General features: G+C 47.5%; 1 protein-coding gene across 16 annotated transcripts in view; it reads right to left on the bottom strand.

The window, feature by feature from the left end:
• Positions 1–13494, bottom strand: part of TENM4 (teneurin transmembrane protein 4) — a 1515223-nt gene that overhangs the window by 144495 nt on the left and 1357234 nt on the right. For all 16 annotated transcript variants that reach the window (XM_083499088.1, XM_083499080.1, XM_083499085.1 and 13 more), the window contains 2 exons: positions 4299–4400; positions 696–890 (listed from right to left, as the gene is read on the bottom strand). In XM_083499088.1, the coding sequence (XP_083355214.1) occupies positions 696–890; positions 4299–4400 (297 nt within the window). The remainder of the gene's footprint in view (positions 1–695; positions 891–4298; positions 4401–13494) is intronic.

Here is a 13494-nt window from a genome sequence, read left to right as displayed (position 1 = left end):
ACTCCACCACACTCCTTGGCAGCAAATTCCACTGTCGAACAGCTCTTACAGTCAGGAAGTTCTTCCTAATGTTTAGGTGGAATCTTCTTTCTTGTAGTTTGAATCCATTGCTCCGTGTCCGCTTCTCTGGAGCAGCAGAAAACAACCTTTCTCCCTCCTCTATGTGACATCCTTTTATATATTACCGTATTTTTTGCACCATAACACTCACTTTTTTCCTCCTAAAAAGTAAGGGGAAATGTCTGTGCGTATTATGGAGGAAATGCCTATGGGTGGCATGCCTGCGGATTTTCCTCCTCTAAAAACTACGTGCGTGTTATGGTCGGGTGCGTGTTATAGAGCGAAAAATACGGGATATATTTGAACATGGCTATCATATCACCCCTTAACCTCCTCTTCTCCAGGCTAAACATGCCCAGGATGCCTGAAGGGGACATCCTTTAGAGAGAGTCTCCTCATGAGCCAGAGGTGCAGCGGGGCTGTGCTGAGGCTCTTTGGCCTCCTGTCTAACAGCTAATGGTGGTGTTGGCACTTCAAGGTTTGTGCGAAGTCTTGGCCTCCTCAAAAAACACATTGCGTTGGGCCGAAACGGCCTCGGCCTCTAGGGCTTGGTCCGCCTGTGAACGACTCCCCTCTCTCTTGTTCTGAAAACCAAAGGGGGGAAATAAGACCCACTAGCCCATGCCTGCAAATACCTTCCTCGCAGCTCTCTCCTTTGTATCCCGGGTTGCAAATACAGGTGCCCATTATACAAGTCCCGTGGCTGTTGCAGGCGACGTCGATGCACTGGTTGGTCGGGACGTCGCATTCGGCTCCTTTCCACCCACTGTGGCACAAACAGCGCCCTTTCATGTACTGCCCGTTGCCGCTGCATAAGACCGGGCAAGATGCTGGGAAGCAGGGAAGGGAAAACAACAAGAAAGGCAACAGTTAAAAACTTCATTCGCAAGGGGCAAAGCACTTTGCAGGTACTTAATGGTTTGCGTTTTATTAGCATTGCTCCTACTGATAGAAGGGACGCAGGTGGTGCTATGGGTTAAACCACAGAGCCTAGGGCTTGCCAATCAGAAGGTCGGCGGTTCGAATCCCCACGACGGGGTGAGCTCCCGTTGCTCGGTCCCTGCTCCCGCCAACCTAGCAGTTCGAAAGCACGTCAAAGTGCAAGTAGATAAATAGGTACCACTCCAGTGGGAAGGTAAACGGCGTTTCCGTGTGCTGCTCTGGTTCGCCAGAAGCGGCTTAGCCATGCTGGCCACATGACCCGGAAGCTGTACGCCGGCTCCCTCGGCCAATAAAGCGAGATGAGCGCCACAACCCCAGAGCCTACCACGACTGGCCCTAATTGGTCAGGGGTCCCTTTGCCTTTACCTACTGATAGCCATCCTTACCTGTTGGAGCACCTGCCTGTTGTTTCATTAGCAGCTGCTCTGTTTAGTTGGGGCTCCAAGGGGCTAGTTATTGGGCTTTTGAGAAGTCGCGGCAACTGTGTGGTCAGAATTATTAGCCCCCTCCCCGCCCATGTGCATCAAGGCATCTATTCCCCTGCCCTATATTTTCACATCGTCTTTCCAATTAATGGCTGTTGTGGCTTCCTGAGCTCAGCTGTCCCACGCCTGACCTAACAACCAGCACAAGCCTGCCGTGAAAGGTTTCTGGGGATGCTGAATCTGGAGCCTCTGCCAAAACTCACAATGTCTGTTAAGCCTGAGATGGGTTGTTATTCCATTGCCTCTGCTGAGAGACCAGCTGCCTTTGGCTCTGCTCAGCTGTTCCCCAACAGCAGCTGTTCCTCAGGCTACCTGAATGGTTTCCATCCCAGCTGGTCATTCTTAATGACTGCAGTTTGCTTGTTTTCCTCCTCCGTCCCCACACCCTTTTCCTTTTGTGTGTGTGTGTGTCTGGCAACAGGGACTGTAAACCAACTCTGGGAACCTTTTTGCTGCTATGAGAATGAGCCACAGCAACCCTTGGGTTCTTTGAGAGGCCTACATGAGTGATCCTTAGCAATGCTGGGACCTCATGCAAAGCACAGACCTCATTGTTTTGCGTGTTTCCTGTGACGAGTCTCATGCACTTTAAACTATTTTGCACTGACTTGCTTCAGCCTCGGTTTCTGTGTAAAGCCCTGAGTCCCTCTTTATGGAGCATTGCAGGCTATAGGGGAAAAACCTCCACAAACTTTTTAACTAGCCACCTTTTTTGAAGGTTTGGCTTTGTGGGAACTTCAGGTAAAGAGGTTGCTTGGACTAGCCCTGGCTCCCTTCTTCAGTAATAATAATAATAATAATAATAATAATAATAATAATAATAATAATTTATTACAGTGGTGCCCCGCAAGACGAATGCCTCGCAAGATGAAAAACCCGCTAGACGAAAGGGTTTTGCGGTTTTTGAGCTGCTTCTCAAGACGAATTTCCCTATGGGCTTGCTTCGCAAGACGAAAACGTCTTGCAAGTTTGTTTCCTTTTTCTTAACACCGTTAATACAGTTGCGACCTGACTTCGAGGAGCAACTCATAGAACGCGGTGTGGTAGCCTTTTTTGAGGTTTTTGGTGATTTTTGAAGCTTTTCCAAAACTTTTCCGACACCGTGCTTCGCAAGACGAAAAATTCGCTAGACGAAAAAACTTGCGGAACGAATTAATTTCGTCTTGCGAGGCACCACTGTATTTATACCACAACTATCTGGCAGGGCTTCCCCAGCCACTCTGGGCAGCTTCCAACAAAATATTAAAAAAACAGTAATGCATCAAACATTAAAAGCTTCCCTAAACTGGGCTGCCTTCAGATGTCTTCTAAAAGTCTGGTAGTTGTTGTTCTCTTTGACATCTGGTGGGAAGGTGTTCCACCACCGAGAAGGCCCTCTGCCTGGTTCCCTGTAACTTGGCTTCTCACAGTGAGGGAACCGCCAGAATGCCCTCGGAGCTGGACCTCAGTGTCCCGGTAGAACAATGGGGGTAGAGACGCTACTTCAGATATACTGGGCCGAGGCCGTTCAGGGCTTTCAAGGTCAGCACCAACACTTTGAATTGTGCTCGGAAACGTACATTGCACCAGGGCAGGCTCTCTAGGACAGGCAAACTCGGCCCTCCAGATGTTTTGGGACTACAATTCCCATCACCCCTGACCACTGGTCCTGTTAGCTAGGGATAATGGGAGTTGTAGTCCCAAAACATCTGGCGGGCCGGGTTTGCCTGTGCCTGCTCTAGGATAACCTCTGAGGTTCAGGCAAGGAAAAGAAGCTGCTCAGAGGCCACCTTATGGTTGACGGGAGGACAAAAAGGGTCTAAGCTCAGCCAGCTATTGACAGAGCAGCTGCTGGAGAAACAATGGAACATAGTGATTGCTAAGCTTCTTGGACCAATTCTTTCCCCAAGGGGCAGTGCCCTTGATGGGTCATTGTTCTCACTGTTTGCTCACATGCAGAAACCAAAAGGAAGGGGTGGGTGTGTTTGGTTGGGGGCAGGGAGGAGTGAGGCCTGTAGAGTCTCATAGAATCATAGAGTTGGAAGAGACCACAAGGGCCATTGAGTCCAACCCCCTGCCAAGCAGGAAACACCATCAGAGCACTCCTGACATATGGTTGTCAAGCCTCTGCTTAAAGACCTCCAAAGGAGGAGACTCCACCACAGTCCTTGGCAGCAAATTCCACTGTCGAACAGCTCTTACTGTCAGGAAGTTCTTCCTAATGTTCCTAATGTTTAGGTGGAATCTTCTTTCCTGTAGTTTGGATCCATTGCTCCATGTCTGCTTCTCTGGAGCAGCAGAAAACAACCTTTCTCCCTCCTCTATGTGACATCCTTTTATATATTTGAACATGGCTATCATATCACCCCTTAACCTCCTCTTCTCCAGGCTAAACATGCCCAGCTCCCTTAGCTCCCTTGGTCTCAGATAGATAAACCCAAGATAAACCTAAAAGTACAGTGGTACCTCGGGTTACATATGCTTCAGGTTACATACACTTCAGGTTACAGACTCCGCTAACCCAGAAATAGTACCTCTGGTTAAGAACTTTGCTTCAGGATGAGAACAGAAATCGTGCTCCAGCGGTGAGGCAGCAGCAGGAGGCCCCATTAGCTAAAGTGGTGCTTCAGGTTAAGAACAGTTTCAGGTTAGAACGGACCTCCAGAACGAATTAAGTACTGAACCCGAGGTACCACTGTATGGGTAAATGTTTATAGACTAGGGGGTGGGCTCAGAATCCATCCTTGCCCTTTGCCTGGAAGCCCCCACCCCACCCACAAGATACAGTAGGGACAGTAACAAACAGCAACAAAAGTTAACCCGAATCCCTACCTCGTCCACAATCGGGACCCAGGAAGCCGAGGAAACAATGGCAGGTCCCAGAGACACAGTCCCCGTTCCCGTAGCAGTTGCTGGGGCAGTTATCCACTGATTCTGCGGGAAGGAGAAACAGAGACAACAAAAGAGTGTTTGAAGGAAAAGCAAAGGACATCAGTCATGGGAGTGGAGAACATCCATAAAAAGGTAGCGTAATTCAAACAGCAAACTTCTAATAATAAGAGAATATATTTTGAAAACAGAAACAACAACACTTAAATCATTCTCCGCACCAGATGCATTCCTACATAAGGGTGACAGCAATTAAGTTTGGTACACTAAATGCCAAGCATTGTGGATTTCTCCATACAATTCCAGAGAGAGGGGAGTTCTATGCACCCAGCTTTGCAGTAACAGCAGGATCCCTTGCATTAAAACAAACATGTGGGCACTATATGTGCCAAAACGTCCAAGCTTGTCGTAGGAACATAGGAAGCTGCCTTATACTGAATCACAGAATCATAGAATCCTAGAGTTGGAAGAGACCACAAGGGCCATCGAGTCCAACCCCCTGCCAAGCAGGAAACACCATCAGAGCACTCCTGACATATGGTTGTCAAGCCTCTGCTTAAAGACCTCCAAAGTAGGAGACTCCACCACACTCCTTGGCAGCAAATTCCACTGTCAAACAGCTCTTACTGTCAGGAAGTTCTTCCTAATGTTTAGGTGGAATCTTCTTTCTTGTAGTTTGGATCCATTGCTCCGTGTCTGCTTCTCTGGAGCAGCAGAAAACAACCTTTCTCCCTCCTCTATGTGACATCCTTTTATATATTTGAACATGGCTATCATATCACCCCTTAACCTCCTCTTCTCCAGGCTAAACATGCCCAGCTCCCTTAGCCTCATAAAGCATCGTTTCCAGGCCTTTGACCATTTTGGTTGCCCTCCTCTGGACACGTTCCAGTTTGTCAGTGTCCTTCTTGAATTGTGGTGCCCAGAACTAGACACAGTACTCCAGGTGAGGTCTGACCAGAGCAGAATACAGTGGCACTATTACTTCCCTTGATCTAGATGCTATACTCCTATTGATGCAGCCCAGAATTGCATTGGCTTTTTTAGCTGCCGCGTCACACTGTTGGCTCATGTCAAGTTTGTGATCCACCAAGACTCCTAGATCCTTTTCACATGTACTGCTCTCAAGCCAGGTGTCACCCATCTTGTATTTGTGCCTCTCATTACTGAGTCATGACGCATTACTGAGTCAGACCACTGGTCTATTTAGCCTAGCCTAGTGTTGTCTACACCAATTGGCAGCAGCTTTCCAGAGTCCATTGGTTCGGGTCCTACCCTCCGGAGCAGGAGAAAACAAGCTTGCTCCATCCTCTACATGACATCTCTTTAGATATTGGAAGATGGCCATCATATCTCCTCTCCAAACTCCACTTTCCAGGCTAAACACACCCAGCTCCTTCAACCGTTCCTCATCAGGTTTGGTTTCCAGACCCTTGATCATCTTATAGCAATAAATGTAATTTTATTATATAACCCCTGCCCACCTGGCTGGGCTGCCCCAGTCACATCTTGGTTGCCCCCCTCTGCACACATTCCTGCTTGATAACATCCTTCCTAAATTGTGGTGCCCAGAATCGGACACAGTATTCCATGTGTGGTCTGACCAAGGCAGAATAGCAGAATAGAGTGGAACTATTACTTCTCTTGATCTAGAAATAATAATAATTTATTATTATTTATAGCCCGCCCATCAGGCTAGGTTCCCCTAGTCACTCTGGGCGGCTTTCAACAGAGCATTAAAACAGAATAAAACTTTAAACATTAAAAACTTCCCTAAACAGGGCTGCTTTCAGATGTCTTCTAAAAGTCAGATAGTTGTTTATTTCTTTGACATCTGAAGGGAGGGCGTTCCACAGGGCGGGCACCACTACTGAGAAGGCCCTCTGCCTAGTTCCCTGTAACCTCACTTTTTGTAGTGAGGGAACCACCAGAAGATGGTCCGGGATGAACAATGGGGGTGGAGACACTCCTTCAGGTATCCTGGGCCAAGGCCATTTAGGGCTTTCAAGGTCAGCACCAACACTTTGAATTGTGCTCGGAAACGAACTGGGAGCCAATGTAGGTCTTTCAGGACCAGTGTTATATGGTCTCAGTGGCCGCTCCCAACCACCAGACTAGCGTCTGTATTCTGGGTTAGTTGTAGTTTCCAGGTCACCTTCAAAGGTAGCCCTACATAGAGCGCATTGCAGTAGTCCAAGCGAGAGATAACTAGAGCATGCACCACTCTGGCGAGACAGTCCACGGGCAGCTAGGGTCTCAGCCTGTGTACCAGATGGAGCTGGCAAACAGCTGCCCTGGGCACAGAATTGACCTGACCCTCCATGGACAGCTGTGAGTCCAAAATTAACTCCAGGCTGCGCACCTGGTCCTTCAGAGGCACAGTTACCCCTTTCAGGACCAGGGAGTCCTCCACATCTGCCCGCCCCCTGTCTCTCAAAAATAGTACTTCTGTCTTGTCAGGATTCAACCTCAATCTGTTAGCCGCCATCCATCCTCCAACCGCCTCCAGACACTAGACTTTGGTTGATGCAGCCTAGAATAGCATCAGCTTTTTTTTTTGCTGTTGCATCACACTGTGGACTCATGTTAAGCTTGTGGTCCACCAAGACCCCCAGATCCTTTTCATGTGTACTGCTAGTAAGCCAGGTGTCCCCCATCTTATATTCGTGCAGCTGGTTTCATGCCAGAGACATTCCCAGCCACCGGGGATTGGACCTGGGATCTTCATGCAAAGCAGATGCTGTCTCACTGAGCCGTAGACCTTCCCCTTAACAGATCAACAGATTAGGATACTTGCCTAATTGTTTATTTTCTTACAGTGCATTTATTTATTTTAGCGGATTCCGACTTCGGAGGACGTCAAAGTCAATTAACAGCAAAGAATCAAAAAGCTGTATCGAAATCAGAGACTTCCAGCGCAACTCCGAGAAAGACGACATCCCTAAAGCTGTGTAGTTATTTACATAATTCAAAATATCTATGTAGCAGAACTCCTGCTTCTTGCCTGAGCAGGCAGCATTAATTTATTCCATATACGATGTAATGCTTTTGCTAAATAACTCCAGAAAAACCAGAAACATACACTATTTCTTGTCTTCAAACTTCATTTTGTTTTAATGACAGCTCAAACTATTAGTGTTTACAATTTGCTTTTAATATAGGAAAAAACACACATGGCTTATTAAACACACTTTTTTTTTTTTACCCGCGAAGAGAAAATAAAGATCATTTTGATGATTTATTCGCCGACGTTTGCATGAAGACAGGTACGGCGGTGTGTGTGGCGTTTGGCGAAATGACAAAATACCATGGTTCGTTTGAGTCTATTGTTTCTGGTTCACACTCCATGCAATGTGTGTCATATTAAAATAGGATGTAATTATATAGGAGCGGCCTTAACTTAGCTAGATCTCTGTGTGTGTGCGTGTGCGTGTGTGTCCCCACTGAAACAAGTTAGAAACAATGGAAGCGGTGAGGAAAAAACTCTCTTTTTAAGAGCTTGGTTCAGGTTTTTGCTGCAACTGAGCCATTTCATAAACCTCTCACAAAAATTCATAGAATCATAGAATCATAGAGTTGGAAGAGACCACAAGGGCCATCGAGTCCAACCCCCTGCCAAGCAGGAAACACCATCAGAGCACTCCTGACATATGGTTGTCAAGCCTCTGCTTGAAGACCTCCCAAGAAGGAGACTCCACCACACTCCTTGGCAGCAAATTCCACTGTCGAACGGCTCTTACTGTCAGGAAGTTCTTCCTAATGTTTAGCTGGAATCTTCTTTCTTGTAGTTTGGATCCATTGCTCCGTGTCCGCTTCTCTGGAGCAGCAGAAAACAACCTTTCTCCCTCCTCTATGTGACATCCTTTTATATATTTGAACATGGCTATCATATCACCCCTTAACCTCCTCTTCTCCAGGCTAAACATGCCCAGCTTCAAATTAACCGTTGAACTATCCAATAAAAGAGGTCTTAAAAGCACAAGCCTTTCTAGATGACGCACTGCTCACTGTGAGGCATTGGTCACTGTACTCTGACGTAAAAGATATTCGTACTGGGCCCAATCCGGTCAACAATAGAAAGTGTCCTTTCAAACTGCATCACGGTGTGGTACGCTGGTTTGACATCAACTGATAGGAAGTGCCTACAGAGGGTGGTGAATACAGCCCAAGATATTATGGGCTATCCCGTGAATCCGCTGGATGAAATAGCAGAAGAAGGTTGCCTCAGGAGAGTGAGGAAAAGTCTCAGGGATGATTCACACCCAGGCCAGCACTTTCTTGATCTCCTGCCCTTGGGCAGAAGATATAGAAGCATGACTAGTCACACCAACAGGGTAAAGAACAGCTTCTATCCAGCAGGCTGTTAGGCTGCTGAATGAAAAGATAACAACAGGGCAACTGACTTTTAGGTTTGGTGGGTGTGCGTCCGTAAACGAGGGGAATTAAGACTAAGAGAGCTGAGTGGGGGGTGCTCGTGTAATCTCACTGTATGCAAGTTGTACAAGTGACAATAAAGGATTTCAATGATGATGATTTCAAATTACTTCATCTCCAATAAAAGGAGAGGGGTACAGCAGTGGCGTAGCGTGGGGGGTGCAGGGGGGCCCGGCTGCACCGGGGGGTTAGGGTTAGGGGGGCGCAAAACCACGGGTTAGGGGGCGCAAATCCACGGGTTAGGGGGCGCAAATCCATGGGTTAGGGGGCGCAAATTACTTGCCTTGCCCCGGGTGCTTACAACCCACGCTACGCCACTGGGGTACACGCTGCTCCAAAGAGAGGTCTAAACTTGTAAGACGAACCCCGCTGGGTTAGAACAAAGGCCACAAGGATCTGATTTGCCCAAGATCAAAAGGATTTGAATCCCGTTTAGAATAATAGAATAGTAGAGTTGGAAGGGACCCCAAGGGTCATCTAGTCCAACCCCTTGCAATTCAGGAATCTCAGCTAAAGCATCCATGGTAGATGGCCGCCCAAACTCTGCTTAGAAACCTCCAAGGAAGGGGAGTCCATAGCCTCCCAAGGGAGACGCTTCCACTGCCAAACAGCTCTTACTAGGTCTTAATCCAGCAGTTGCTGTTTTTCTCCTTTTTAAAGGACTGTCAGCTGGATAGAGCAATGTGCATGCACACGAAAGCTTATACCAAGAACAAACTTAGTTGGTCTCTAAGGTGCAACTAGACATTTTTATTATTATTTTATATACAGTGGTACCTCTGGTTGTGAACAGGAGCCCCGTTTGCAACATGAGCAGAACACAACCCGTGTCTGCGGGTTGCGATTCGCCACTTCTGCGCATGACATCATTTTGAGCGTCTGCGCATCCGCACGCGGCAAAACCTGGAAGTAACCCTTTCCGGTACTTCCGGATCACCACGGGATGCAACCTGAAAAGATTTAACCTGAAGCAAACGTAACAAGAGGTATGACTGTGTATCAACTGCGTTGGACCAACATGGCTATCTACCTGAATCTAGAGCATTTTGAGGCACAACTTGCGTGGGGCGAACATCTAAGGGCACCACGTTGACTACTCCTGTCTCCTTAGCGGCGCACCTCTCAGGGCATCCGTTCACGGAGCTGTGGGAGCCTGTTTAGTCCCCTGCGACCCACAGTGCAGACCTCGGAGACAGCAGAGTCACGAAACACTTGCCAGTTGGCAAGCAGCAAGCATGATATAGTGCAGCAAGCTTGTTAAAGCTGCCTTGGCCTGTCCTGCAATTACCCATGTGAATTACTTTTTCTCCGGACAAAATGCAATTATATATATTAAAGAGATGGACAAATTGGCTGGCCTCCCAATAGATCTTCCTCCTCTCCCTCCCCCACCTCGCTTTCAGATTAATTATCCACCCTCTGGCGGGCTTGGGTGGGCCAGCAGAACAGCAAATGTTGCAATATTTCTTCCTTATTTATCTACTGGGTAGCATCATGCTTAATTACTAGGGGTCTCTCTCTCTCTCCCTCTCTCTCTTGGGCTAGAGGCCAAGGCTATGCCTTCCCAACACCAGGCCTTATTAGAGGCTTTGCTAATGAAAATGCATGTTAAGAGTTACATATTTTATAGCCTCCGTGCTTTGCTCGCGGCTCCCCAGGCATCGAGGAACGAACAAGCCGGCGTCAAGGAGAAACCAAACAAACCAAACCCAAGCACTGCGAATTTAGCAGGGCAGGGAGGGCAGCATAGCTGTCAGCCGTCCCTTATTTGGCGGGAAACTCCCTTATCCCAGCGCCGTGTCCCGCTGCTGTCCCTTATTGATGATGTCCCTTAAATTTCCCGGGTTTCAAAGGAAGCAGCTCCTCTCCCTCCCTCCCTGCCAGCCAGGGAGGAGGGAGGCTCCAACTGTGTTGCTTGGCTGCGTTGCTCACCCAATAAGGAGTCTAAGAATGACTGGGGTGGGTGGGACCTTGCATGCCTTGTGCCGATCAAATCGGCTACGTTGCCTGGGGACTCGCTTTTGCTCAGCGCTTCCCAGCGGAGAGGTGACGGTGGTTTTCCTTGCTGCATCCCCTTTGCCGGGTTGCTGCGCTGTGGGAACCACCACTTGAGGCTTCGTTTGGCTGCTGGCTGGGCTTTCTGCCTTTGGCTCGGAGGGGCTCAGAAGTTGAACATACCTGCGCTGGGAAAATCCCTTATTTTGGCTGCTGATCCCTTATTTTCGAGGCTGCTGGTCCTTTATTTTAAAATCTGTAAGTTGACAGCTACGGAGGGCAGCAGCTTGCATGCAGTTAGAACCAGCAGCAATTTCCAAGGAACAGATCTCGGCTCTGCTTTGTTACTGCAGGTGAAAGGCCAGCCAGCCGCTTGCACCACCTGTGCCCATGTTTTTGCAACAGCAGCCGCTCCCCGTCGAAACCAACGGGCTTCTGGACTGCAGAACAGCCAAAATGGGCTCAGGGCAGCTGCAGTACTCCGGCTGCTTCCCTTCTTCCTGGTTTCCGTGTTGTGGTGCACAACAGGCTGGGGACACTGCAAAGGTGCGTTATTACGTGTCACCAGCCAGAAGGCGAACTTGTACCGTGGGCTTTCTGGAAGCTACGGCGGAATGAATCCTAACTCTTGCGTACCTTCGGGGGGTGAAGTCAAATAGTCGGGAGGTTGCAGTGCCTGCTGTGGTTGCAGAGAGACACCAGGCCCGTTGGCTAGCCAGCTCTGTGTTCTCTGCAAATGTGATATTAAGGCTGGCAGCATCAACCCTGCTGCGAGGGAATCCCTTTCTGATGACTGCAGTGCCTACAGATATGTAATGAAGGTGCCTGGTGAGCCTTTCTGGGGAGAGCATCCCACAAATGGGGAGCCACTGCAGAAAAGGCCCCGTTCTCATGTTGCCACCGTCCGGACGTCTCACAGAGGAGGTACACAAAGAAAAGCCTCAGATGGTGATTGCAGGGACTGGGTTGGTTTCTATAGGGAGAGGCGGCCCTTGAGTCACTTCAGTCTCGAGTGATTTAAGGCTTCATAGGTCAAAGCCAGCACTTTGAACTGGGCCTGGAAACTAAGTATTGGCAGGATAGAACTTTTTTTATGTATGCTACAACAGCTGCAAGAATTCTCATTGCAAAGTATTGGAAGACACAAGATCTACCCACTTTGGAAGAATGGCAGATGAAGGTGATAGACTATATGGAATTGGCAGAAATGACTGGCAGAATCCGAGACCAGGAAGAAGAGTCGGTGGAAGAAGATTGGAAGAAATTTAAAGATTACTTACAGAAATACTGTAAAATTAATGAATGATAGAATGATGTTGGATAGAAATTAAGTGGTTTCTAGCTGTAATGCTTTAAGAGAATATGAAAAAAGGTCTATAAATGGGTAAAAGCTTAATGGTAAGGAACTAATAAATTTAAGTGGAATACAAAAAAGGGAGGTATGAGGAGGTCCGGGGAAATAAGCTTAAAGAAAATAAGAAATGGAAAATTAATGTGTTTTTATCTGTTTTTATTTTGCGCTTTTCTTTTTCTTTTTCCATTTTTTATTGCAATGTGTTAAAAAATCTTAATAAATATCTTATATATAAAAAAAGGAAACTAAGTATTGGCATTATATGCTCAAGTGAGCAACAGGTGAGCAACCGGGCTGCTCAATTCTGCACCAGCTGAAGTTCCAGAACCATTTCAGAGGATGCCCCACATATAACATGCTGAAGTAATCTAGCCGAGAGGTTACCCGAGCGTACAGCATTGCTTTTGAACTGTTGGTTTGTTTTGTTTTGTTTTCCCTCTTTGCTTTAAAAAATAGTATCTGTAATTCTACATATCTTGGTCTTCCTTGTGAGCACTGAGAGATCCCTCTCTAGTCGGGATTCAAGCCTGCCTTCAGGAGAAACTGGCCACTCTCCAGGCACCCGGCTTAAATCACCAGTTGACCTCCCTGTCTGCATTCCCGGCAAGATCCAGGCAAGGTCACGATCGGCGATCCTCCTCATGCGCGAGGAGAACACACCACTCTTTCCTGCCCCCCCAGGGGAAGGGGAAAGAGATAGACAGAAACGTATTTACATGCCTTTATTCCTGTCTTTGCAGCGTTACAGAGAAACACGTCTGCTCTCTTCAAACTCCAACAGCAGAGAGACAAACTCCACCCATACTTCCTGTACAGCTCAAATTACAATCTGAGCTAATTCCGGTGCTTCACACTGTGAACAGACTGTCCCTCTGTTTCCCACGGAAACAGTACCAACATTCCCATTGTGTTTTGCTTTCCAGCTGCCAGCAGCTCATGGCCGCATTGCTCCTTTTCCGTAACAACTTTGTGGCTAAGGCTGTGTGCACCTCACCCCTTACTCCTGGGTCTATTATGCTCCCACTACTAGTGTCTGAAGCCAAGAGGACTTGCTTTTTAAGTAACAGTCCATAGGTACCCTGCAGCTTCCTGAGAAACACTGCTGTTTGATGTGCTTAACCTTAAGCCAGCTTCCGAACGATTAGAAAACGAAAGCTGTGGTTCAGCTGAGGTGTGTACAGTTAATAATAATAATAATAATAATAATAATAATAATAATGATAAATTTTATTTATACCCCAGCCAGAGCTGGGCTCAGGGCGGCTAACACCAGTAAAATTACAGTAAAAACGTAATAGGAAAAAAAACACACCCCAACTTAAAATACAGGTTAAAATGCAATTTAAAATGCAGCCT

Source organism: Podarcis liolepis, assembly GCF_965112155.1.
Source record: "Podarcis liolepis genome assembly, chromosome: 4".
NCBI classification, from domain to species: Eukaryota; Metazoa; Chordata; class Lepidosauria; order Squamata; family Lacertidae; genus Podarcis; species Podarcis liolepis.
Note: the sequence above shows the minus strand (reverse complement) of the source record. Positions and strands in the feature narration are given on the sequence as shown.